The sequence below is a fragment of the Salvia miltiorrhiza genome, chromosome 2 (genome assembly GCF_028751815.1).
Source record: "Salvia miltiorrhiza cultivar Shanhuang (shh) chromosome 2, IMPLAD_Smil_shh, whole genome shotgun sequence".
NCBI lineage: Eukaryota > Viridiplantae > Streptophyta > Magnoliopsida > Lamiales > Lamiaceae > Salvia > Salvia miltiorrhiza.
In genome coordinates this window covers 62,739,324-62,762,350 of record NC_080388.1, presented here as the reverse complement: position 1 = coordinate 62,762,350, position 23,027 = coordinate 62,739,324, and the positions used below count along the sequence as shown (strand labels likewise).

Below are 23,027 nucleotides of genomic sequence, written 5' to 3'. Positions count from 1 at the left end.
TGAAATTACAAAGAGTTAATTTTAAATTGACCCATAAATTCACACTCATTTTGTAACTTTGCCTCAATTTTTAAAATATTGATTTCACCACCTTTCAGTTTGTTGTAAATGTATTTTTATTTTTTTTGTTATTGAAACCGATATAAATGTAGCTAAAATACAGTTGCACGACCTCTGTATATTCGATTTACTAGTGTCACACGATATATCAACTCTTTGATGACATGAAGAAATTGAGGATATTTAAAATAAGTTGAAAAGTAAAATTATTTTCACGTTTTAAAAACTTCAAATGTGTGGGAAATTGGTACAAGTAAATGTAATTACCCGACTTAAAATGACAAAAAATAAATGTTGTGGGCCCAATGTGAAATATGGGCGATAAAGCCAAAATAAATAACTGCCTCTTTCTGTTTTTTATCTGGAGCACACATTTCTATGAAGTTGGCACGTGGCGAGATCCAAACGGTGGAGATGGTTACCGCCACACAGTACCTCCAGATAAACTACAAAAACTTGGATAAGGAACAACTAATTTGGCTTCATCACGTCCCCATTTAATACTACTAATTTTTATATTTTTATCAATATTATTTTATATTTTATATTTTATATTTTATATTTTATTTCTACATCAAATTCTTTGCCACATAAAATAACCTTATTAGCCTACATTTTGCCATTAAAAACAAATTATTTCCTTACCTCAAAAAAAAAAAAAAAAAGTTATCGGAATTGCATTTCGTATTCTTTATTATCCTATGACATTTTATTTATTATAAACAGTAATTAGTTAGGTTAATTGATTTAAAGTAAAACGCAGACAACTTTAATAAATGTGACGGTAGTTTTAGGTCCGTTTAGGTGGCAAGAAAAAGCTCTTCAATAATGTTGGTTACATAATGTTAAAAAAATAATGAATTTTCGCAAATAAAATTACGAATAATTTCGAATTTATAAATTTAACGTGATTTTTATAGTGTGACGAATTAAATTATTATTTTTTTAATTTTTGTAATTTTGTATTCTCAATTTCTTTTCGATCGATAAATTGTTGAATTAGCAGCTTACGTTGGTTAGTTGGCCAAATAATACTCATATTAGGACGCCGTTCTCAATTTAATTGCTGAAAACGTGCTTTCATATAAATTCACACAATTAAAAACGTGTTCTTCTTTTGTTGCTCATAAAAAACTTTTTTTTTTTTTTTGTTGAGAACGCTCGTAAACAAAACTTAATTCTTTTCTTTTTATTCTTTTGCCATCAAACCATAGTGGAGGGACTTAATTCACGGATTTCACAAATCCAATCCATAGTTTCACGCATTTAATCCAAATCCAAAGAAACAACACAAACGTGAGCTTGAATTGTGGAGGGACTTTTGTTGTGAGCTTGAAACGAGACAAAGCATCACCGTGGTTGAAGTCTCAAACTCGATCTCGATTTTGTGATCGGGGCAAATCGATCATCGAATCGAGCTAGAATCTGATGTTTATGAATGAGACATTACTATGCTATGTGAACTGCTCGAGTTTGTTGATCGAGGCAAATCGATCATCGAATCGAGTTAGAATCTGATGCCTACAATTGACACATTGCTATGCTATGTGAACTGTTCGAGTTTGTTGACATCGCTTTGCTAAGCGAACAAAATTTAGGGTGCGAATGAAAATCACAAAGAAGGAAGAAACTCTTGCTTACTCTTTGCAAATATTAGAATTTAGGGTGTAGTTGTAGAATTTGAGGAAATTTATGATTAAAATCGTACGAAATGATATCGTTTAGACACACTAAAACGTGTCGTCTTTACTATATCATGTAGGCTTCAGCTCAGAATACTAAAGGTTGAAAAAAAAATGGAGAAGACGAAATTGTAAGAATTGAAAAAATGATAATTTAATTTGTTACATTTTAAAAGTTATGTTAAAATTATAAATTTAAAATTGTTCATGACTATTTTGCAAAAATTCAAAAAAAAAAAGTAAACTCTATCCATAACCTCGCTACATTGGAAGAATCAATTAATATAATTAAAATTAAGAATGACTGCAAATTGACAAAACATAATCCAATGATAACAAAATAGCATACGATATTAAAAAACTCATGAAATTAAATATATTCGAAAGGATAATATTTCCGAAGTATAGAAAATAGAAATGCGAGCCACGAAAAATAAAGAACAAAATCTATAAATAAGTAAAATAATTAAATAATAAAAAGGAGGTCCCTACCACTTTGTATATACTATAAATAATCAGTTTTTTCTATTTTAAAGCCGCTAAACTCCCATTTTCGAACAAAGCTCTCGTGAAATTCCTTCTGACTTCTCTATCTTCTCGCTCTAGAAATGGATCCTTACAGGGTACGGATTTCTGAGTTTTTGATTGATTAGTGTTTATCTTCGTGTTGTTTGATTGAATTAATGCGTCGTTTTTTTATGTCGATAATTTCGAGGCTACGTGATTGGTAGGCTTTATCAAATTTAGGTGACTTGTTTGCTTAATTTTTAATCTGCTCTATCTTGTTCGAGATACTTCTGTGAATTGATTTAATTTCTGTTTGGATTCTGGCTGCGTTTATTTGAGAGAAGTTGGATTGTAGTGCTTGAGTTTAGCTCCGGATGTATGTTTTATTGTTTGTGTGTGTTTTGATGTTTGACTATTTGGTGATGGTGCAGTACCGTCCGTCGAGTGCTTTCAATTCATCTTTTATGACCACGAATTCTGGAGCTCCAGTTTGGAACAACAACAACTCTTTGACTGTTGGGAGTAGAGGTATATTTCTATGTTTCCTCTTTTCTCAGTCGAAGTGAGATGCATGCATCATCTGAATTCTGCACCTTTTACCGGTAGATAGTGAAGATTTTCAATCGATGTGCTGTTTTGTTGCTGGATTTATGTTCTTTAGTTTTAGATTAAGGTGTGAAAAAAGAGTGTGTATTTTCTGCTGCGAGGGATATGGAATGTTAATCTGTGATATGTTTGTTAAGGTTTTGTGCCTGAAGAGTCCAGTCAAGAGCAGTTGGTCTCTCTCTTGATTCTGTTGACTTAATTCTCAGTTATGCTATTTTCCTCTATACTTTCCGTAATTGTAAGGATTGAGGATAGAAGTGAAATATACTTATCTGCGATTTATCTGCCTTAAGTTGAATGGGGCTTAACACTTTGTGATATAAGGGTACTGATGAATATTGTCTTTGTGACAGGTCCAATCCTGCTTGAAGATTATCATTTGGTGGAGAAACTTGCTAACTTCGACCGTGAGAGGATCCCAGAACGTGTTGTCCATGCCAGAGGTGCCAGTGCCAAGGGATTTTTCGAGGTCACTCATGATATCACTCACCTTACTTGTGCTGATTTCCTTAGAGCCCCCGGAGTTCAAACACCTGTTATTGTCCGTTTCTCCACTGTTATCCATGAGCGTGGTAGCCCTGAAACTCTTAGGGACCCCAGAGGATTTGCCGTTAAGTTCTACACAAGAGAGGTAAAAATGGTCTCACACTACTCAATTTGTTAATTGTATGAGAAGGTTCTCATTCAAACAAATGAGTTCTATTATCAATTTTATGCATTTTTGCTTATCTAAATATCTGTGATTTTTCCATAATGGCTTTCTTAATTGCAGATAAAGAAGTAAAAGATTTGTTACTTCTGGCTTAGTTACATGCCTAATTTTGTCTGTTCCTTTTTCATTATTTTAGGGGAACTTTGATATGGTGGGAAACAACTTTCCCGTCTTCTTTGTCCGGGATGGAATGAAATTTCCTGATATGGTTCATGCGTTGAAACCCAACCCAAAGTCCCACATTCAAGAGAACTGGAGAATCTTGGATTTTTTTTCTCACCATCCTGAGAGTTTGCATATGTTCACGTTCCTCTTTGATGATTTGGGTGTTCCACAAGATTACAGGCATATGGATGGCTCGGGTGTAAATACCTATACTCTGATCAACAAGGCTGGGAAAGTAAACTATGTGAAGTTCCATTGGAAGCCTACTTGTGGAGTGAAGTGCCTGTTGGAGGACGAGGCTGTTAAGGTTGGAGGCACCAATCACAGCCATGCCACACAGGATCTTTATGACTCGATTGCAGCAGGCAATTATCCCGAGTGGAAATTTTTTATTCAGACTATAGATCCGGATATTGAAGATAGATTTGACTTTGACCCACTGGATGTTACAAAGACTTGGCCTGAGGACATCATTCCCCTGCAACCTGTTGGCCGTTTGGTGTTGAATAAGAACATTGACAACTTCTTTGCTGAGAATGAACAACTTGCATTCTGCCCTTCTCTGGTTGTCCCTGGGGTTTACTATTCTGATGACAAGCTGCTCCAAACCCGGATCTTTTCTTATTCTGATACTCAGAGGCACCGACTTGGACCAAACTATCTGATGCTCCCACCTAATGCTCCCAAGACTGCCCATCACAACAATCACCATGAAGGTTTCATGAACTTCATGCATAGGGACGAGGAGGTATTATGCTCCTATATACTCTTCAGCACGCAGAGTTCATAAAAGCATCTCTTATAGGCATTTACTTATTAAGCTTTCTTCACAAACATCATTACACAGTTAAATAAACTGAGTCTACAATATCTCCATTCACATATTAAAGAGATTGTAGGCTTTTGGATACCTTTCGTGTTCTTGGCATGTCATAAATTACCCTTAATTTGATTTCTTCTGCAATTTTACTTCATGCTTTAATTAGATGGTTCTGCTTTTCCAGGTGAACTATTTCCCATCCAGGTATGATCCAACCCGTCATGCTGAGACGTACCCCATCCCTCCTGTGGTGTTGACAGGGAAGCGTGAGAAGGTATGCATTTCAGTGTGTCTAAGATGAAATCATGGTAGAATTTATGCAAGTTAAAGATTTAGATTATGATTTTCATATTTATGTTGGGGGCTTGGTTTCAAGTTCAACTTCTCAAAATAAAGAGTATTATGTGCATGCATTGTTGGGAGTCATTTACATGTAAAATGTCACAATACCTAGTAGAGAGTCATGAGTCTTTGTAGTTTGTAGTCTATCTCTGAAGCGCCAGTATTCATTTAGAAGTGTTCCTTTCACTGAATTACAAAGCATTTCTTTTTTGATCCTACAATGATGCTTCATTCATCGATGCAGAGCGTCATTGAGAAGGAGAACAACTTCAAGCAACCCGGTGAGAGATACCGTTCTTTCGCACCAGACAGGTATATCACTTCACATCCTCTTTTAAACTCGAAAAGTATAGTGAATACATGAGAGCTCATTTCTTTGTTCCTCGTTTCTCCTTCAGGCAGGAGAGATTTATCAAAAGATGGGTTGATGCCTTGTCCGACCCCCGTCTCACCCACGAAATCCGAAGCATCTGGGTTTCGTACTGGTCTCAGGTATGGCTTTGCACCCCGCCCTCTCATCTTGTTTTACCTTTGTGCTCAACATGAAGCAGAAACTCACAGTTGCTCGACTCGACTACAGGCTGACAAGTCTCTCGGCCAGAAGCTCGCATCTCATCTCAATGTTAGGCCAATGATGTGAAGAAGGTGAAGAGGATGTTCTTGAATTATTTGAGGAAGAGATGGTAGGACTTGAAAAATATAAAAGTTGGTTGTCATGGATTAGTTTGTTCTGTTATGTAGTGAACTCGGAATTCTCTTTGTGGTGTCATAAACCAACCATGACATGTTGTGATATTAATAAATGGTTCATAAATTGTTACTGCTGTTTTTATGGTTACTTGTTTATGTGGTTGAAGCATTCGGTATGTTTTGATCTCTCTAATCATATTTCATAGGATGAAATACTTGTTCCATTCTTTTAGAGAGAAGAAAAAATGCGTAAAGTAAAAACCTAGACAGCTTCTGCAAATTTTCCTGAGCATGGGTATTTATTTCTCAACATATTCATATTTGAAGGGAGTCGATGGGGGTGTAATCGAGCCGAGCCGAATAGTGTCTTGTTCAAGCTTGGCTCGTTTAGCTAATCGAGCTGTTTGATTAATTATCGATCGAGTTTTAATCGAGTCGAATACAGTGCCGAGCCTAATCGAGCTTTTTAAATTTAAATTTTTATTTAAAATTTTAGTTATTTTCCTAATACATAGGTTAATTTTCAAATATATTTTATTCACAAAAATATACTCCCTCCGTCCCTAAAATAACTTCATCTTTTTCTATTTTGGGACGTCCCCCAAATAACTTCCTCTTTCTTTTTTTCCATTTTTGGAAACCTACCCCACCACTAATAATACTTTATTTATTCTTACTTTTCACTTTTCACCACTCCCAATACTAATTATAACACTTTTCACAACTTCCAATAATAATTATATCATTTTTTCTCCATTATCAATACACTTTACAACTTTTTATTAAAACCCGTGCCGTCCCCAAAGAGGAAGCCATTTCAGGGACGGAGGGAGTAATATATTTACTATTTTCTTGTAAATAAATGATGTTAATTAGATACTTAATTCAAATATTACTACATATAGTATAAAATATAGTAAGACATTTAATGAATAATCTTATGTTTTTAAGATAAATCACTTCACGAGCTAACAAGCCGAGCATCGTCATGCTCAAGCTTGGCTTGTTTAGCTAAACGAGCTGTTCATTAAATTATCGAACGAGCTTTTATCGAGTCGAACGTCGAATAGCTCACGAGTAGCTTGGCTCGTTTACAGCCCTATGTGTATATATATATAAGGACAATTATACTGAGAATGTTATCTTGCGTGAAAATGAGAATGATTGCATAAGTCAGTATATAGTATTGCATAAGTTGCAGTATAATATTGCATAAATTTTTTACCTGGGTTCGAATTCTGGAGGAAGCGAAAATTTTATCTAATTAATTGAATTTTGTTATGCAGTCATTACAAGCAACTTATGCAACATATATATTGGCTTATGCAATTATTCTCCATTCTCACCACATTTGTCTATTCTCATTCGATCTTCTCCATATACAGGGACGGAGCCAGGGGGGCTAGAGCCCCCTCCCAATTTTTTTTTTTTTAATTTTAAAATATATATAGATATATGTTTATACCTATTATAAGAATAGCTAAACACAAAGAGCTAATAACTTGTGGCTTGCTAGTGGGCTTGGATGAAGGTCTTGGCCTCGCGCGCACACACACACGCGCCGCCGAACGAGTACGGGCCAAGGACTTGGATCTAGGCAATTGGTGTTTGCGTTCAAATTATATAATTTTTTGGATAAAATGCCTTTGGGCTTGTTGGACTTATTATTTTTGGCCCGATTGTATTTTGTAACAGCCCAACCCGCGAAGCTCAATCCTTCCGGCCTTGAGAAGCCCATCCGGGTCAGTCCATGTCTGCAGTGAAGCAGAACAGTTTCTCCAAGCAGTAGCAGTTTTCGAAACTGCACAAATTTGATTTATGCCATTGATGCAGAATCAATTTGTAACAACAAATTCAAAAGGTTGAGATGCCTATAAATAGAAGACTAGATGCATTGCATTGGATCCCACGAAAATCTGCATTTCCTCGCTCTCTCTCACTGCATATTGCTCAGTTCTTGATCCTGTTCCGTTCGCCGGAGCTCGTCGGATTGTGGTGCTACATCCAACAAGACGTCGCCGTTTTACCTTTGGGGGAGATTCGCCAACACCGTGAGCACTACCGGGGCGATAATCTTCTTGCGGAAAGAGTTCCATCTCGACTCGACGTCAATCTTGCGAGAAGAGTTCCATCTCGACTCGACGTCAATATTTCTTTGTAATATGTTTTTCATTTCTCCTTGTTATTTATAATTTGTTTGTTTTCTTAGTTCAGTTTTTTCTTAGCTTCTCTTGTTTAGCTTTTGAGTTGTAAAAAGTTCACTCGATCGTGTTCCCGTTAATAACAGAACATTGCATTCAATTAGAAGAATCTTCGTTCATAATCCAAAAAAAATATTCCCTCCATCCACGAAAAATCTTTTTATTTTTCCATTTTTCATTTGTTCGTGAAACATCTTTCAAATCAATTTTTGAAAATAATTGCATTAACTATCACTCTTACAATTATCATATATTTACACATATTGTCACTAGTGGATCCACCAATTTTAAAAATAATCCCATTAATTATCATTATTTTTTCTAATTTGTGAGACTCTTCTGCTCACCAAATATACAAGTAACGTTTTTTAAAACTCGTGCCACATCCCCTTAGCAAACAATTTATGGACGGAGTAAGTATTAATTTGGCAACAGAATCACCATACCTGATAATGTGAATAATGCGAAAGGTCCGAGTTGGACATCCAATTGCTTCGATTTGAATTCACCATGTCGTCAACTATGAAATAATGTACTTTTTGACTTGCGCCTATAGAACCAAGGTCGAAAAGATCAAATCATCCATATTATATACAAAAAGAATTCCTTACATAAGAATTCAGAAAATACGATCGTGGTATTTGTGCAAATAGGTATAATTTATCATCTGATGAATCATTTTTTCCCAAACAAGTCGTACTCACTGGTATTTGAGCAACCGATCGGGATTATTCAGTATAATAGTATGAACCATACTAAGTGAAGTATACATGGATGTTCAGTTGTCGAGATTAAATTAGTCCGAAATTATTTGAGATTGAATTGGCCCGGTATTAATTTTATTATATGGGATAAGCCAAGACTCGTAAGTCAAGACTATTCTTATGTGACATTGTTTCAAGATTGAATCACAAGTCATATTCATTTAACCGAACAAATAAGATATCATAAAATTAATCTAATTCAATCCTATCTAATGTTCCAACTAGCAGCCAAAAAGCATAAGATAAGATAGAATACACATGTGCACATCTTTTGTAACTATGTGTAGATCTCGGATTGAATTTCCATTACGGAGCGTCGCTGACGGCCGTATCCTTAAATCCTACATCTTGAGTAGTAAAAAGGTGTGTGAATTTTTATTTTGATAAATGATAATTGATTATGCTCATGATAGATGGTGAAAAAGTTTCTTTATTTTTGCCCTTTTCACCAAACCAATTATATAAAAGAGATATAATTTTGAAAAATATTCACTGGCTCTTGAATCTTCTTAATTCTTATTTATTGGTGGTTGTAATTTATGTAAGACCTAGGCCCATTGGGTGTATATGCAGATAAACTAATTTAATGAACTCAAAATTTGAATTATAATAAATTTTATGTGGGGTTTTGTGCAAAATTAAATATAGTGAGACAGTGTAAAAGAAAGAAAGAATTTAGCACAGGCATCTTGAGGGGCAGTGTGCCACTCAGCCATTGCCACCTGCAAAAAAATAAAAGTAGAAATAAAAATTGCTGTTTTAGTTGTCAGTAGTCATGGAAGACCAAAAGGTCCAAAACCTAAGCTCTCTTTTTTATATTTAGACAAAACCAGATGTTATTAATAAATAGTACTACTGACAACTAAAACAGCAATTTTTATTTCTACTTTTAGTGGTTAGGGTGGTTGCCTGTTGTCCAAGAGGTCACAGGTTCGAGTACTCTCGGCCACAATAACCACTAGGTGGGGTGTGTGTGTGTGGTTTGTATTATTTATTATGTAATTTCATAAAAAAATAAATAAATAGTACTACTACAACATTAATTGTGTCATTATTCTAGAAAAAAAATATAGTACTACTATAATTAATCCTTTGACCAATCTCTTTGTTTGAATGATAGGAATGAAATTAGTACAATTATAAAAAAAAAGTACATATTATTTTAAATCTTATATTGTATTTGAGTTTTTAATATAACCCAAGTTATAAAAATAATTTTCAAATCCAAAAATATTATAATATCTTGCAAGTTCACATAGAAAACCTCAAATTATTTTGATATCTAAATTTGCATCACACTCAAAGATGATCTCCAATATATTACTCCCTTCTTCCTACTTCAAATATCCTATTTCTTTTTTTGCACGATTATTTAGAAAAATATTAATTAGATTATTAAGTGGTGGTAGAGTTGAAAAGGTGACGTGTGCCCTAAAGATTTTCACTTTTAAAGACTAATTTTTTTCATAAAAGGAAATAAGACATTTGAAATGGGACAACCCAAAAAAGAAAACAAAACACTTGAAGTGGAATGGATGAAGTAATACTTTATCCTTCCATGATAAAATTTCCTAGAAGGAAGAGACACGAAGAGACACGGGTTTTAAGATGAGGTGATATTGAGTGTATTGAGACTATGATATTGATGGACGACGGTGGTGAAAAGTGAAAAATAAAGACAAATAAGATATGATTGGTGAGGTGTAATCCAAAAATAGAATATGAAGTTATTTTGTAGATGTTTGAAAAAAAAAAAGTATGAAGAGTATTTGTTTTAGTAAATATTGTGTGAGTCGCGGTTGATTATTATAATATTTTTACGATATATATTATTTTATTTTGGAACAAAATTATACCTATCATCTTCAACAAATCTTGTTACATATTTGCACAATCGCTTGACTTTGGCCTCTAGCCAGTTCGTTAATTAGCCATGAATGAAGGCTTGTATTATGGAAAAGTTTCAAGAAATTAGGGAATTTCGATTTGATGCTGTATACAAGGGAAAGAAAATAAGTTTAGCTCATGAAACAAAGTTACATGGTAACATGTAGTTTCGTAAAAAATATTTTCATTCCCAATTAAAGATACAAAGAAAAGAAATAATGAAAGCACTCCATAGTCGAAAATATTTGTATCGATAACTTGAAATATAAAGATACCACATGTTAACTTTATATATCTACAATAAAAAAGGCATTAAGGCATTATTATGTTTTTTTTCTTTTCTTCTCAAAACATAATTAAGAAAAACCTTATGGTAATTATTCGAATCAACATGAAAATTTTGGATTGTTGAAAATATTTTTCATCTACAACCTGAAATACGAAGATATTACTTGTGTTTTGAACCTCAAAATATTGTCTTTAGTGATTTTCCCACAATCAATAAACATCTTAGCATAATATATTTCATTCACAACACGAAATACTATTTCTCATGATACCAACAAAATACAATACAACGTGCAGCTTAAAGTTTAAACATATTTTCATTTTCATGTATATCCTGATAAGAAATTAAACAGTTACCATTTTACAGTATTTCCATAATTAAATTTCAGATTGGAAAAAACAGTTGGGAAAAGAAAGAATGTAAATTAATTAATTACCATTTGCATAATAAATGAAGAATTAAGTGAAAATAATAAACAAAGACTTGAAAAATGTTTTGAAAAAGTGCACATGGGAAGAGCGCTGCAAGCGAACATCTCATCCAACGGCTATAATTTACTAGCCGTTGTTTTCAAAAATATGTACCCAAAAAAAGAGCAAAAAAGAAAAAAAACAATAAAGACCGTATGAGCGGACATAAATCCGCTGTTTACGTTCTCTCCAAATCCTCCCAATTGACATTTCTGGGATTAAATTGAAACAAGAAACGCAGATTTCACACAGCACGCACACTAGTGTAGAGAAAGAGGGAGAGTTCTTGTCTCCATTGATTGATTTAATGGGGTTTTTTTGATTTTTTCTAGTCAGTTTCTCTCATCTCTCTCGTTGGGATTTGTTGGTTGAGATTTTCCTGCGGATTCCTTGATTTGAAGGTGGCCCATTTTTTAGTATATTTTTTTAAACTTTAATCTTGAATCTTGGTGGACTTTTTTATTCAATTTTTTTTCATTTTTCCCAACTGGGGTTTTGATTTTCTTTAATGGGTTTATGATTGAATCCTTTTTTGTTACATTTTCCAGAAGCTGAATTTGAAAAAAGATGATCAAGATGGGATCCGATGAGAATTTTCCGGGCGTGATCAAGCCTTCTTCAAACGCTCAAGGTAGTTTGAAATTTGAAAAAATCATAGCTAAAAGAAAATGTGAAATTCAATCTTGTTTGGGATTACTTCAACTTGATAAAAGTTGGAATCTTTGAAGAAGAAAAAAAATGATTAATTTGTACTTATAGGGGAATTGAAGGCAGGAGTTGGAAAATTTGCAGTTGGTGTGGGGAATAACAGAAGGGCTTTGAGTGCAATCAACAGAAACATCATTGGAGCTCCTCCTTATCCTTATGCTGTTCACAAAAGAGGAGTTTTGACAGAGTATGGTTTTTCATGAAAGTTTGATGATTAAGAAAGTATTTTTTATTGGTCTTGTATTGAGTGAATGTTGGATGCTGATCTTGATCAGGAAAAACGAGGCCGATAACCAGAATTTTGTCGGTCCAGTGCATCGTCCTGTTACAAGGTTTGTTGCTGGAGATTATATTGATTTCTTAGTTCTTAAATCTTTATCTGGAGGTATCTTGATGGTTATTAAACGACGTAGTCTTAATCAGTTGTTGGAGAGTTGGGATAAGTGCTCATGTAATTGGTTGTATTGTTATAGGAGGTTTGCTGCTGGATTGGCTGGAAAAGAGCAGCATTCATCACTTGAGGTTTCTTTTTTGTTTTGTTTTTTTTTTTCATAAATATAAGAAAGACAGTAGAGTTTTTAATACAGACTTGAATTTGGATTTTATTAAGGTGATTGAATAATGTGTTTTAGAAAGAGCAGCATTCATCACTTGAGGTTTGTTTTTTTATACATATAAGAAGAAAGTAGAGCTGTTAACACATTAGACTTGAATTGGGATTTTACTAAGGTGATTGAATAATTGTGTTGTTTTAGAAAAGAGCAACATTCATCACTTGAGGGCTGTCTCGATTTTTTTTTCATAATAAATATAAGAAAGTAGAGTTTTCAACACATTAGACTTGAATTGGGATTATTAAGGTGATTGAGTAATTTATTGTTTTAGGAAGTCAAGCCCCAAGTTCATCGAACTTCAAGCACGAACCAACCCTACGACTGCATCATTATCGATGCAGATGACTACAAGAATGTGGATGATCATGATGTGCCAATGTTTGTGCAACATACAGAAGCTATGCTGGAAGAGATTGATCGAATGGTAAGTCGTCTTTTTTTTTTTTTGTTGCTGATGATCATATATTTAAAATATCACTTTGGTTGTTGTTCTTGAACTTGTAAATTGATGTAGGATGCAGAAGTTGAAATGGAAGACATCGACGGGGAGGAGGACGAGGAAGAGCCACTAATCGATATAGATAGCTGTGATAAGAGCAATCCACTTGCAGTTACCGAGTACATTGATGATCTATACATTTACTATAAAAAGATGGAGGTGAAGAATCTCTTGAGTTACTCAATAACTCCAAATTCGGGTTCTTTTATGTGCTCTATAAATCATCATCACAAGAAAGTGCAGAAAAAAAATGTTACCTATCTTTCATTTCGTGTCCTAACTGTATAAAGTTTGTTCCAGAGCTTAAGCTGTGTCCCTCCAAACTATATGGCACATCAATCTGATATCAACGAACGAATGAGAGGCATCCTTATCGACTGGCTGATTGAGGTAAAAACATAGGAACTATTTGAGTCTATGGTTGTGAAATTTTAAAGACTAATAATGCAATTCCAGCTCTCATCAACATTGATAATGCTATGTGTATAGGTTCATTACAAATTCGAACTGATGGATGAGACGTTGTATCTAACTGTCAATCTCATCGATAGATTCTTAGCTCTCCAGCCAGTGGTGAGGAAGAAACTGCAGCTAGTTGGTGTGACTGCGATGCTCCTTGCTTGCAAATACGAGGAAGTCTCTGTCCCCGTAGTCGAGGATCTAGTTCTGATATCCGACAAAGCTTACTGCAGAAAAGAAGTCCTAGATATGGTAGGAAAGGAACCTCTAAGTCCATGAAACAAATAACAGTAGGAATTTTCACAAGATTTTTTTGACTCTGTTTTATCCTTGTGGGATGTATGTATGCAGGAGAAGTTGATGATCAATACCTTGCAGTTCAATATGTCGTTGCCAACGCCCTACGTGTTCATGAAACGTTTCTTGAAAGCCGCTCAATCTGATAAGAAGGTTGGTTCTTCATGATATCTTGGACTTGAATTGATAATCGAAATGGATTTCTTCACTGACTATGAATTAACTTGTTTTGTTGCTCTAGCTGGAGCTGCTGTCATTCTTCATAATCGAGCTCTGCCTCATTGAGTATGAGATGCTTTGCTTCCCCCCTTCGATGCTGGCAGCTGCTGCGGTCTTCACTGCAGAATGCACTCTCAGTGGATGCAAGAAATGGAGCAAGACAAGCGAATTGCACACGAGTTACACTCGAGAACAGCTCATGTAACGCCCTACTTTCTCGTCTGAATTTCAATAAAAACACGATAATCAGTCTATACAAAGGTGAATCAATCGATATTCTTGGGTTTTCGTAGGGAATGCGCGACGCTTATGGCAAGTTTCCATCGTAAGTCGAGAACTGGGAAGCTCAGTGGTGTGCAGAAGAAGTACAATACTTCCAAATATGGCTACGTTGCGAAAATCGAACCTGCTGCTTTTCTCATCGATGCTGATTTGCATTGATCAATGCTGCACAGACTGACATAAGCTAACACTGTTTCTGGGGTTGGGAAGATTGGGCGACAAGCAACAGAAGTTGCCTCTCTCCTGGGATCTGCAGAAGTCAGATTTTCTTGTTAATGATGGGTTTGTGTAATTTTCTCCAAGAAAATTCACTGTTTTTTTCTTGTTTATGAACTTTGATGTGTATAGTTTAGTTTTACTACTGATGTTGATGGGATTTTCACCTAATTATATATCAGTTAAACTTTCTTCATCTCTTCTTTCCATTACTCATAGATGCTAACACTAGTTGAAATATATCACGAGGTGTAGTTTCCTATAATACGTGTGTTTATAATCATTCCACCATTGAACAAGTTCAGAGTGAAGAAGCCATCTCAGAAGCTCCGATTTCTGGTACTAAATCAACCCCCCCGTTTCTGGCACTACGCTGCTTCCAAAGCTCCCATTCCTGGTACTAATCTCTGAGCAGCGTCGTAGCTATCTTCATCAGGTCTCTGAGAACCTTCTTTGTTTTGCAGTTTTGCTACAGATGCTTCATTTAAACTAGTTGATTCATCAGTCTTGCTTTCTTTTACTTCTTCTTCAACTCGATAGTAAACCTGTGTACAGTAGTAGATATGTCACTGACAGCAACTGATGCTATTTCTAACTATGCTAGAACTAAGGAGAGAGTAATTCACTATAGATTCTAGTGAGTTTTTAATAAGGAACGTGACAAGCTACAGAAAGTGATTACAATTGTTCAATTTCTTTCAGTATATCTTTTAATTGTAATGAGGAAAATGTGATACAATTGTTCTGTTTCTATAGCATTCAACCATAGCAGCTGTGTAACCCTAATCATTATTATTTCAAGCAATTTTGTACAGGTCAGCATTCAAAGCTGGGAACATCGCTAAGGACCAAGCAATTGTATTATTGATATTGTTCTTGGGTTTTGCTCGTGTGCTATCATTCCAACTGCTATTCAAAACTGTTTATTGCTAAAATGTTGGAAGCATACCACACATGTACGTGGAGGAGAAAGCACTTTGAAGGAATTGGGACGATTGTTGAAATTTGTTTCAGGAACACCGGGTATGCCTTCAGGGCTAGTGAAATGGTCTGAATCGTGAGCCACCTGTGAAGAAATACTTCGGAATTATGAATATATAAAACCAAACAAAGTGTATTAAAGTCTAGTCGGGGACTATCAAAAAGAGCAGGGAAACAGGAAATCTTGTATTAGGGTCATATTTTCATACATAATAGGAAAAGTTAAGTTTATGTTTAGGGAATAATAGGAAAAGTTAAGTTTATGTTTAGGGAATCAAAAGCAAAACATGGCAGCTTATTGCTTAAATTATGTCCAGGACATTCTCAAGAATCTCAACTATTTCAATTCAGCATTTCATCGATCATGACTTAGTAACACTATTATCATGTTCAAAAGGTGAGCTTGTGCTTCAAGTGCAAGGGTTCTTACTCTTCCTGGTCCACCAAATTCCCAAGCATCACTGTCCAAAGCAACTCTATATTTTCCAGGCAAGTCGCAACCGACTTTGTATCTGCACGTGAAATGTGTATCGAGTAAAACATAATTAATCAAGTTGTACTTCTCACTGAAATGCCAGGAGATAGGCAATTCAATTGCATAATAAAAGAACATACCCTTCATATGTATTTTCCGGGTGGAAGTTGAACACAAATACCAGATCTCCACGTTCAAAAACAATGACCTGTAACAAATAATCAACCATCGAATTGGAAACCCTTTTGATACTAGAAGCTAAAACTATCCAGCAAAAGCCGGATATTGTTGCTAAAATGTACTTTACCTTGTCAGCTTCATCTGTGCTGCTTATAATTTGTTTTGATGACGAAAGAAACTTAAATTTTTCATCAAGCAAATTCATGGCTCTGTCAAAAGCATTCAGAAACTGCATTTACGATCACAAGTGAAAAAACACTGGATTCAGATGCAAATATCCGGTGAAGTGTATCTAAAAATATATCACAGCACTCTCTAGTGTTCAAGTTAATAATTTGCCAGATGATGTTTTTAGCATATAAAAGGGCCCCGATAATAAAGGCAAATATAGCAGAAGAGAACATGTGTTGCAAGATCACAAATTTAAAACTCAGAAGTTAGAGCTTAGAACATAATGCAGGAAATCATAATTTCATGGTTTCAGCGTGAAATATTATCAGAAAGCTTCTGGAAAGCGTAAAACCGCAAAATGACAGGCACCAATAGACCTTGAATCTCAAATGCTCAGTATCCACGAGCTCCCACTGACGTCTGCATTTGTCATAACTCCAGCCATTGCCTTCTCTGGGGAAGTCAATCCAATCTGGATGCCCAAACTACAATAGATATTGACCACCAAATTCAATAGTGTTATGGAAAAGAAGTACCTTTTACCATCAAACTTAAAAGGTATATATTTGTAGTTAGTGAAACTGAGTCGTCCCAACAGACAATCAAGACAGCTCTATGAGCTACCTTTTTAGAAGCGATTTATCTTTGTTAGCATTTTACTATCTCCAGATACAATTCATGATAGCAAAGTCGGAGAAGCTGCATTGTTTTCAACCTAACTAAACTATCTTACCCACAAAATTTTCAATACTCATAAAAAAGAAGCTCCAGAAGTAAGCAATATATATCTATCGTCAACATGCATCACTTAGAAGAAATTCTCGACTTTAGGCTGCTTACCTCGTTTCCCATGAAATTAAGGTAACCCTCTCCTCCTAATGCCATTGTTAAGAAATGAATCATCTGTAAAGAGGATCCAACTGTTTCATACAATGTGTACTCCACATGACGAACAAAAACAACAATCTACTAAATATTGAAAACAAGATTACTAAAGTACCTTGTGAAGAGCAATTCCACGATCAACTACTGGAGAAGCCTCGTTCAAACAGGACATACCAGTATACATATCTTTATCCATCAAGAGAAATGCAATTGTTTTGTCACCGACAATAGCCTACTTATGGCACAAGCCAGCGGCATTATAAATACAGGAAACTTGATTGAAGATAGAAGGAAACTGATATCAAGTTGTTAACAGTATATTTTTTTACACGATACTGACAACATTATTCATTGTTATTTAGCCAGCAGGGACATCTGAAAGAAACTCGAGAACATATCTAACAAGGCCAAGTAAAGGTAATTATGAAAAAGATTGAGATTTTTTGTGCAAGCATTTGTCAGAATGACATAGAGTTAGAGGTGCCGTACATCCAGTAAATGGTAAGTATGGGATATAGAATTAAGTTTGAGTATGGTAATAATTACCTGATCGTGACTCTCAGCATAAGCTATACACTTTTCAGTGTATCGCCTATTTGTCAAACTCCATGATATTTCATTCATTGACCATTCTTCATCCTTCTTATTCTTTAAGTAGTCAATCCACTTGTCAGGAATGGCCATGGCTAACCGATAGTCAAAACCAATTCCACCTTCAGAGACAGACCGGCCAAGTCCAGGCATGCCAGAAACATCTTCAGCAACTACAGTTGCATCAGGCAAAATGCTGTGTATCAGATTATTAGCCAACATCATATAAACCACAGCATCAACATCTGTCGCTTCACTGAAGTACTCATTGTAGTTTCCAGAGAATCCCATGCTTATTCCATGATGATGATACAACATTGAGGTTACCCCATCAAATCGAAATCCATCAAACTTAAACTCATCAAGCCACCACCTCAGATTGGAGAGAAGGAATCTAAGAACTTCCCAATTTGAATAATTGAATAGCCTGCTATCCCACAATTTGTGATAGCCACGATCTCCGGTGTGAAAATAAGACTCTTGAGAGCTTTGCCCAACATCAAAACCATTAAGGCCATCAGTGATATTGTTACTTGCATGACTGTGAACCACATCCATCAATACTCGAAGACCTAAGCTATGTGCCTTATCAATCAAGTACTTGAGGTCTTCTGGGGTACCAGAATGGCTGCTCACAGCAAAAAAGTTGGTAACATGATATCCAAATGATGCGTAGTAGGAATGCTCCATTACAGCCATCAACTGGACTGTGTTATAATTGTTTGCTCTAATACGAGGCAAAACATGATCGGCGAACTCCCTATATGTATTGACACGGGGTTCTGAACTACTCATTCCAACATGTGCTTCATATATTCTAGGTGCCTCTGGTTTAGGTGGACGAGGGTATTTAAACTGGTACCTGCAAGGCTAATAAAATGAGAGAAAACTGATGTCTAATCACATGTACAAGACAGAAACAGCAGCATGATTCTCCCCGGATGGATATCCAAGACATGATAAAAGCACTTTTAACACTGGGAATAATTTTCATATACCATGTGAAAGAAAGGACCTACAGCAACCAATCACCCAAGAGTCTAGAGTGAAATATGTGATGTTAATCTGTATATTTTAGCCACTATATACCTTTCCGTAGGTGGTGGGTCCCAGTACACACCATCATAAGCGGCAGCGAATTTTGTAGGATCCCGAGTCGCATACTTTATCCAAGCAGGAATCCGGTCTACCCAAACTCCATTGCTATGCTTGAATCTGAACTTAACCCTTGAGTTGTGTGGTATGGCTGGATTCCCACCAATATCAGGAATTCTGACACTCCATACACCAAATTGATCTTTCTCCATTTTGTGAGTAGCACCATTCCAACCATTAAAATCACCAATGACTTCTGCTTCCCTGATCATAAAGAAGTTAACTGTGAGGACTGCCACCTGATATGAGAACAATATGCCAAAAATCCAAAAAAGATATTTCTGGCATTAATATGCAATGATATGCCCTCTTCACAATGCAGAATGTGCATAAACTAAAACATAGCATTTATTGGGTCATGGAAGTAGTATGACAATGAACTTTTCACATTCTCGTGATTTAACAACCATTCTTTTGTCTGGTGAACAACATCAATTTATTGTTTATTATTTATGTAATATTAAAGTTTGACTTGGAAATCCTTTACAATTTAAATCATTATGTTTTATAGAGTACATAAAGTAAACGGTAAATTAGAAAGATAACCATAACTTTATATCTATGGGCTTAACAGACTCACTGTGCAGCTGGTGCCCATTCACGGTACACAATGCAACCTTCTTTGTGATTAAATCCAAACCGTAAATAACCTGAAATATAATCGTTCAGATTACAAATGAAGTTACTATTTTCTAGTGAAGAATCAAATGAATGGAATAATTTGATCTCATAAAGTAGCAAAGAACTGTAACAGTATGTCAGTTTCCATTGCACGAAACAGTGAAATAACAGTTTCACTGGTAATTGTGACACTAGGAAAAACTGAATTTTCAGAACACTTTCAACAATCCAGAGAGAGAGGCAGAGAAAAATTATACCTTGTGCAAATTCCTCAAGGCTTCCCTCATGTTTCTCGATGAGCATTTTCTGATCTGTAAATGTCCTCATTCTGTATTTGAAATGATCTTTATAAGCTTCCAAGGATGGATCTAAACTGAAAATCGTCATGTTTTCAGCGACTTCGTCCATCTTTACTACAGGTGAACTGTTATCAGTTAAAACTGCAGAGACAGAAGATCTGTCGGCCTAATAAGAAAGTGAAAAAAGAAAAACATTCTCAGTATATAGAAATATAAATTGAAGGGCGATGAAGGGTACATTTTGCAAACCATAACAACCCCAAGTGCATCTAAAGACCAGCATGTAATAAAATATAGAGATCAAGCTTCACATCATACCTTTCCATGTGCTATAATTCTGGACAAGGAAGTAGCTCTGCTATTTGCTTGTAATTTTTGAGAATTAATTATGAGTCCAGAAGGTTGCTTAGAAATGCACCTACCACTAACTGATGCCTGTCAAAGGAATTCAAGAATACCTTTAAGGAACACAATTTAACAATACTATATTAAATGAAAATATGAACTATCTTCATCATAAATCAAAATAGTTCTCTACCTTTCTCCATAGAAACCGAGAAGCTAATACAATAGCAAATTACATTTTGTAATGGCTAAGAGTGTCAACAGGGGTGAAAAAGAGGTGTAGAATTGTATCTGCCAGCATTTCATGTTACAGAAGTCCTATTTTCTGCTCTACTCTTTTTTCCATTTTCAAAAGTTTGCATCATTAGGACATTTTTGAATTGAAGACTCATAACAGAAACGAAAACTATATACCCGAAGTACAAAATGAAGATGGATAAATAAAAAAGGATAAAAAGCATTCATTCTGCACACGAAGAGAAACGCTCATCAGCTCATTGAACTACTACACTGAAATATCAACGTACATTTAATACATCTGATTACCGTATTTCATCATTCTTCAAATGAAAATTGATTCACGCTCACACGAAACTCTAAGATACAATAATTCCCTAATCCGTATATCAGCATCAATCATATTAGTAACTTCTGACACTAAATTTGACAATAATCCACTGCGATTGCGATCACACGTAGCTTCTTTCCAGATTCACAGTAGTTAAAGGATATATTCCATAAAAAAAACGAGAGAAATTAAAGAAGTTCAACAGTAAATAGAAGTTGTAGCAACATTCATCACAAACAGATGTGCATCAAACGAAGCGTAATTCATCCATCACATAAAAATCAATGGAAAACGAGAAAATGCAAAGAGACGAATTACCAGTGAGGAGAATTGACGTGGAATCGGAGGTGAAGAATGAAGAGCAGGTGCATACAGCGGATTGCACGAACTGTACATTTCTTCGAGAATTAGTTTACAGAGCGAACTGTAGAGAGGATGAGCTCACATGACTTTGCATTTCAGCAACTTTTTAATCTTGAGCTCTGCCTGAGATTATGCCACGGGATTTTGCTTAATGCCACAGCCAACTTATACGATTGGGCATATTTGCCCCTCCACGTTAAAAAGTGCGTACTACTTATGAATTACTTACTTCGTTATTCCCAACTAAATAATTAAGGGTTAATAGCAAAAAAATATACGAAATTTGCCCGAATTTGCAAATTGCACATGACCTTCAAAATTGGCCTCAAAATACATGATCTTTTGATTTTATCGTGATTTGCACACGGCGAGAATTCCGGCTATAATTAAAGTTAACCGGCAACGACGTGGCAATACGCGTGGCATTTTTAATGTTGTGGCAATATACGTGGCATAAAAATTAAAAACAATGTAATTGTTTTATACATGTGGCATAAGAGAGAGAGAATCGCCTAATTAGTCCTCTTCTTCTCCAGCATCTGGCGCGGCGGACGTCTTCCGCTTCTCCTGGTGGCACTTGTCGGAGGCCTCGCCGGTGACGAAGCTGATGAACTCCACGCGCATGGGGAGAAGGATTGTGGCTTCAGATCTGGGGATTTCTTCCCATTTGACTCTGATTTTTCCTCATCACTCCTTCGATTTCATCTGGCGTGACTCCGATTTTGGAAGGTTGGAGGCAGAGGAGGATTGTGGCTTCAGATCTGGGGATTTCTTCCCATTTGACTCCGATTTTCCCTCACCATTCGTTCGATTTCATCCGGCTCGGCTTTGATTTTGGAAGGTTGGAGGCGGAGGAGGATTGTGGGGAATTTGTGGATTTGGGGGTTCTGCAAATTTGGGGATTGTCGGCTCTTCACTACTGAAATTCGTGGCATGGTGTAGTGCTTGTGTCGTGTCGTCGCGTTGTGTGGTGTTTGTGTCGTGGTGTGGTGTTTGTGTTGTGGCTGGTGGAAGGCGGCGGCTGGAGACGAGGCTGCGCTGTGCGGTGCGGCGAAGATGGAGAATGGCGGCGGATGGAGGATGGAGATTCAGGGAAAGGGACGGAGATGGAAGATGGCGGTGAGGCGACATTCATATGAGCGAAGAAAAGGCGAACGATGGAGGATGGATGACGGCGGTGAGGCAGCGGAAAGAAAGCGAGCGATGGCCTGTGACGGAGAAGAAGACCGCGCTGTGCTCGGCGGTGGCGGTGGTGCTCGGCGTCTGGAAAAGACGGCGGATCTGGAAAAGGCGGCGGCCGTGCTCGACGTTTGGAAAAGACGGAGAAGAAGACCGAGATTTTCCTCTTTTTTTCTTTTTTTTTTAAATTATACTCACTCAAGAAACGACGTCGTATTACTTGCCCGGCGGTTAGTCCACGTCTGCAATTTCCGGCAGCCACGTCAACTAGGCTTAAAGTTATGGTCAACGCATGTGCAAATCACGATAAAATCAAAAGGTCATGTATTCTGAGGCCAATTTTGAAGGTCGTGTGCAATTTGCAAATTCGGGCAAACTTCGTGTATTTTTTGGCTATTAACCCAATAATTAAATATGCCACATTTGGGGCTATTATCGAAGTGCATTTACCCTTTTATATATTCGATTTCATGCTTCTTGGGGTATATTTTGACTTTATGTTTCTTGAATATATATTAACTATTATGTATTCTTATTTTGTTTTTTATGAGAATTTATCTAATCATAATTTTCATATTTTACATGCACAATATTTAAATAAAGTATTATATATCATTTCAGTATGTTAGCTATTTATATGTATAATGCAATGAAATTAAAATTAGAAACAAAAGGAATATTCGTATGTTAAAGTTATGACTTTATCTATAATTGTATGTATTGGA

General features: G+C 35.9%; 3 protein-coding genes across 3 annotated transcripts; 2 read left to right on the top strand and 1 right to left on the bottom strand.

The window, feature by feature from the left end:
• Nucleotides 1-2,146: 2,146 nt before the first annotated feature.
• LOC131010978 (catalase) lies at nucleotides 2,147-5,714 on the top strand. The gene is made up of 8 exons (XM_057938700.1): nucleotides 2,147-2,365; nucleotides 2,681-2,777; nucleotides 3,209-3,486; nucleotides 3,704-4,480; nucleotides 4,737-4,826; nucleotides 5,139-5,206; nucleotides 5,293-5,386; nucleotides 5,475-5,714. The coding sequence occupies exons 1-8, from the start codon at nucleotides 2,351-2,353 to the stop codon at nucleotides 5,532-5,534; spliced, it is 1,479 nt and encodes a 492-aa protein (XP_057794683.1). The 5' UTR covers nucleotides 2,147-2,350; the 3' UTR covers nucleotides 5,535-5,714.
• Nucleotides 5,715-11,318: 5,604 nt separating this feature from the next.
• Nucleotides 11,319-14,685, top strand: LOC131010977 (cyclin-B2-3). Its single transcript, XM_057938699.1, has 12 exons — nucleotides 11,319-11,596; nucleotides 11,744-11,826; nucleotides 11,955-12,090; nucleotides 12,179-12,235; nucleotides 12,377-12,425; nucleotides 12,789-12,941; nucleotides 13,032-13,175; nucleotides 13,317-13,406; nucleotides 13,506-13,727; nucleotides 13,827-13,925; nucleotides 14,014-14,192; nucleotides 14,285-14,685. Exons 2-12 carry the CDS (start codon nucleotides 11,763-11,765, stop codon nucleotides 14,430-14,432), a joined length of 1,341 nt encoding a protein of 446 aa, XP_057794682.1. The 5' UTR covers nucleotides 11,319-11,596; nucleotides 11,744-11,762; the 3' UTR covers nucleotides 14,433-14,685.
• LOC131010976 (1,4-alpha-glucan-branching enzyme-like) lies at nucleotides 14,678-21,313 on the bottom strand. Its single transcript, XM_057938697.1, has 14 exons — nucleotides 21,079-21,313; nucleotides 20,166-20,282; nucleotides 19,806-20,013; nucleotides 19,508-19,577; nucleotides 18,862-19,131; nucleotides 17,728-18,634; nucleotides 17,297-17,413; nucleotides 17,137-17,199; nucleotides 16,674-16,781; nucleotides 16,253-16,354; nucleotides 16,086-16,153; nucleotides 15,901-15,982; nucleotides 15,439-15,555; nucleotides 14,678-15,034 (listed from the first exon to the last, which is right to left on the bottom strand). The coding sequence occupies exons 1-14, from the start codon at nucleotides 21,154-21,156 to the stop codon at nucleotides 14,858-14,860; spliced, it is 2,484 nt and encodes an 827-aa protein (XP_057794680.1). The 5' UTR covers nucleotides 21,157-21,313; the 3' UTR covers nucleotides 14,678-14,857.
• Between the last annotated feature and the right edge of the window lie 1,714 nt (nucleotides 21,314-23,027).

Excerpts from the sequence above, each read along its gene's own strand:
- LOC131010978 (XM_057938700.1), top strand. Across the intron at positions 4,827-5,138 it reads TGACAGGGAAGCGTGAGAAG|AGCGTCATTGAGAAGGAGAA; the intron begins GTATGCATTTCA and ends TCATCGATGCAG. Across the intron at positions 5,387-5,474 it reads GGGTTTCGTACTGGTCTCAG|GCTGACAAGTCTCTCGGCCA; the intron begins GTATGGCTTTGC and ends ACTCGACTACAG.
- LOC131010977 (XM_057938699.1), top strand. The coding sequence starts at position 11,763 with ATGATCAAGATGGGATCCGATGAGAATTTTCCGGGCGTGATCAAGCCT. Across the intron at positions 11,827-11,954 it reads GCCTTCTTCAAACGCTCAAG|GGGAATTGAAGGCAGGAGTT; the intron begins GTAGTTTGAAAT and ends TTGTACTTATAG. Across the intron at positions 13,926-14,013 it reads CCGCTCAATCTGATAAGAAG|CTGGAGCTGCTGTCATTCTT; the intron begins GTTGGTTCTTCA and ends TTGTTGCTCTAG.
- LOC131010976 (XM_057938697.1), bottom strand. The coding sequence starts at position 21,156 with ATGTACAGTTCGTGCAATCCGCTGTATGCACCTGCTCTTCATTCTTCA. Across the intron at positions 20,014-20,165 it reads GAATTATAGCACATGGAAAG|GCCGACAGATCTTCTGTCTC; the intron begins GTATGATGTGAA and ends CTTTCTTATTAG. Across the intron at positions 19,578-19,805 it reads CCTTGAGGAATTTGCACAAG|GTTATTTACGGTTTGGATTT; the intron begins GTATAATTTTTC and ends ATTATATTTCAG.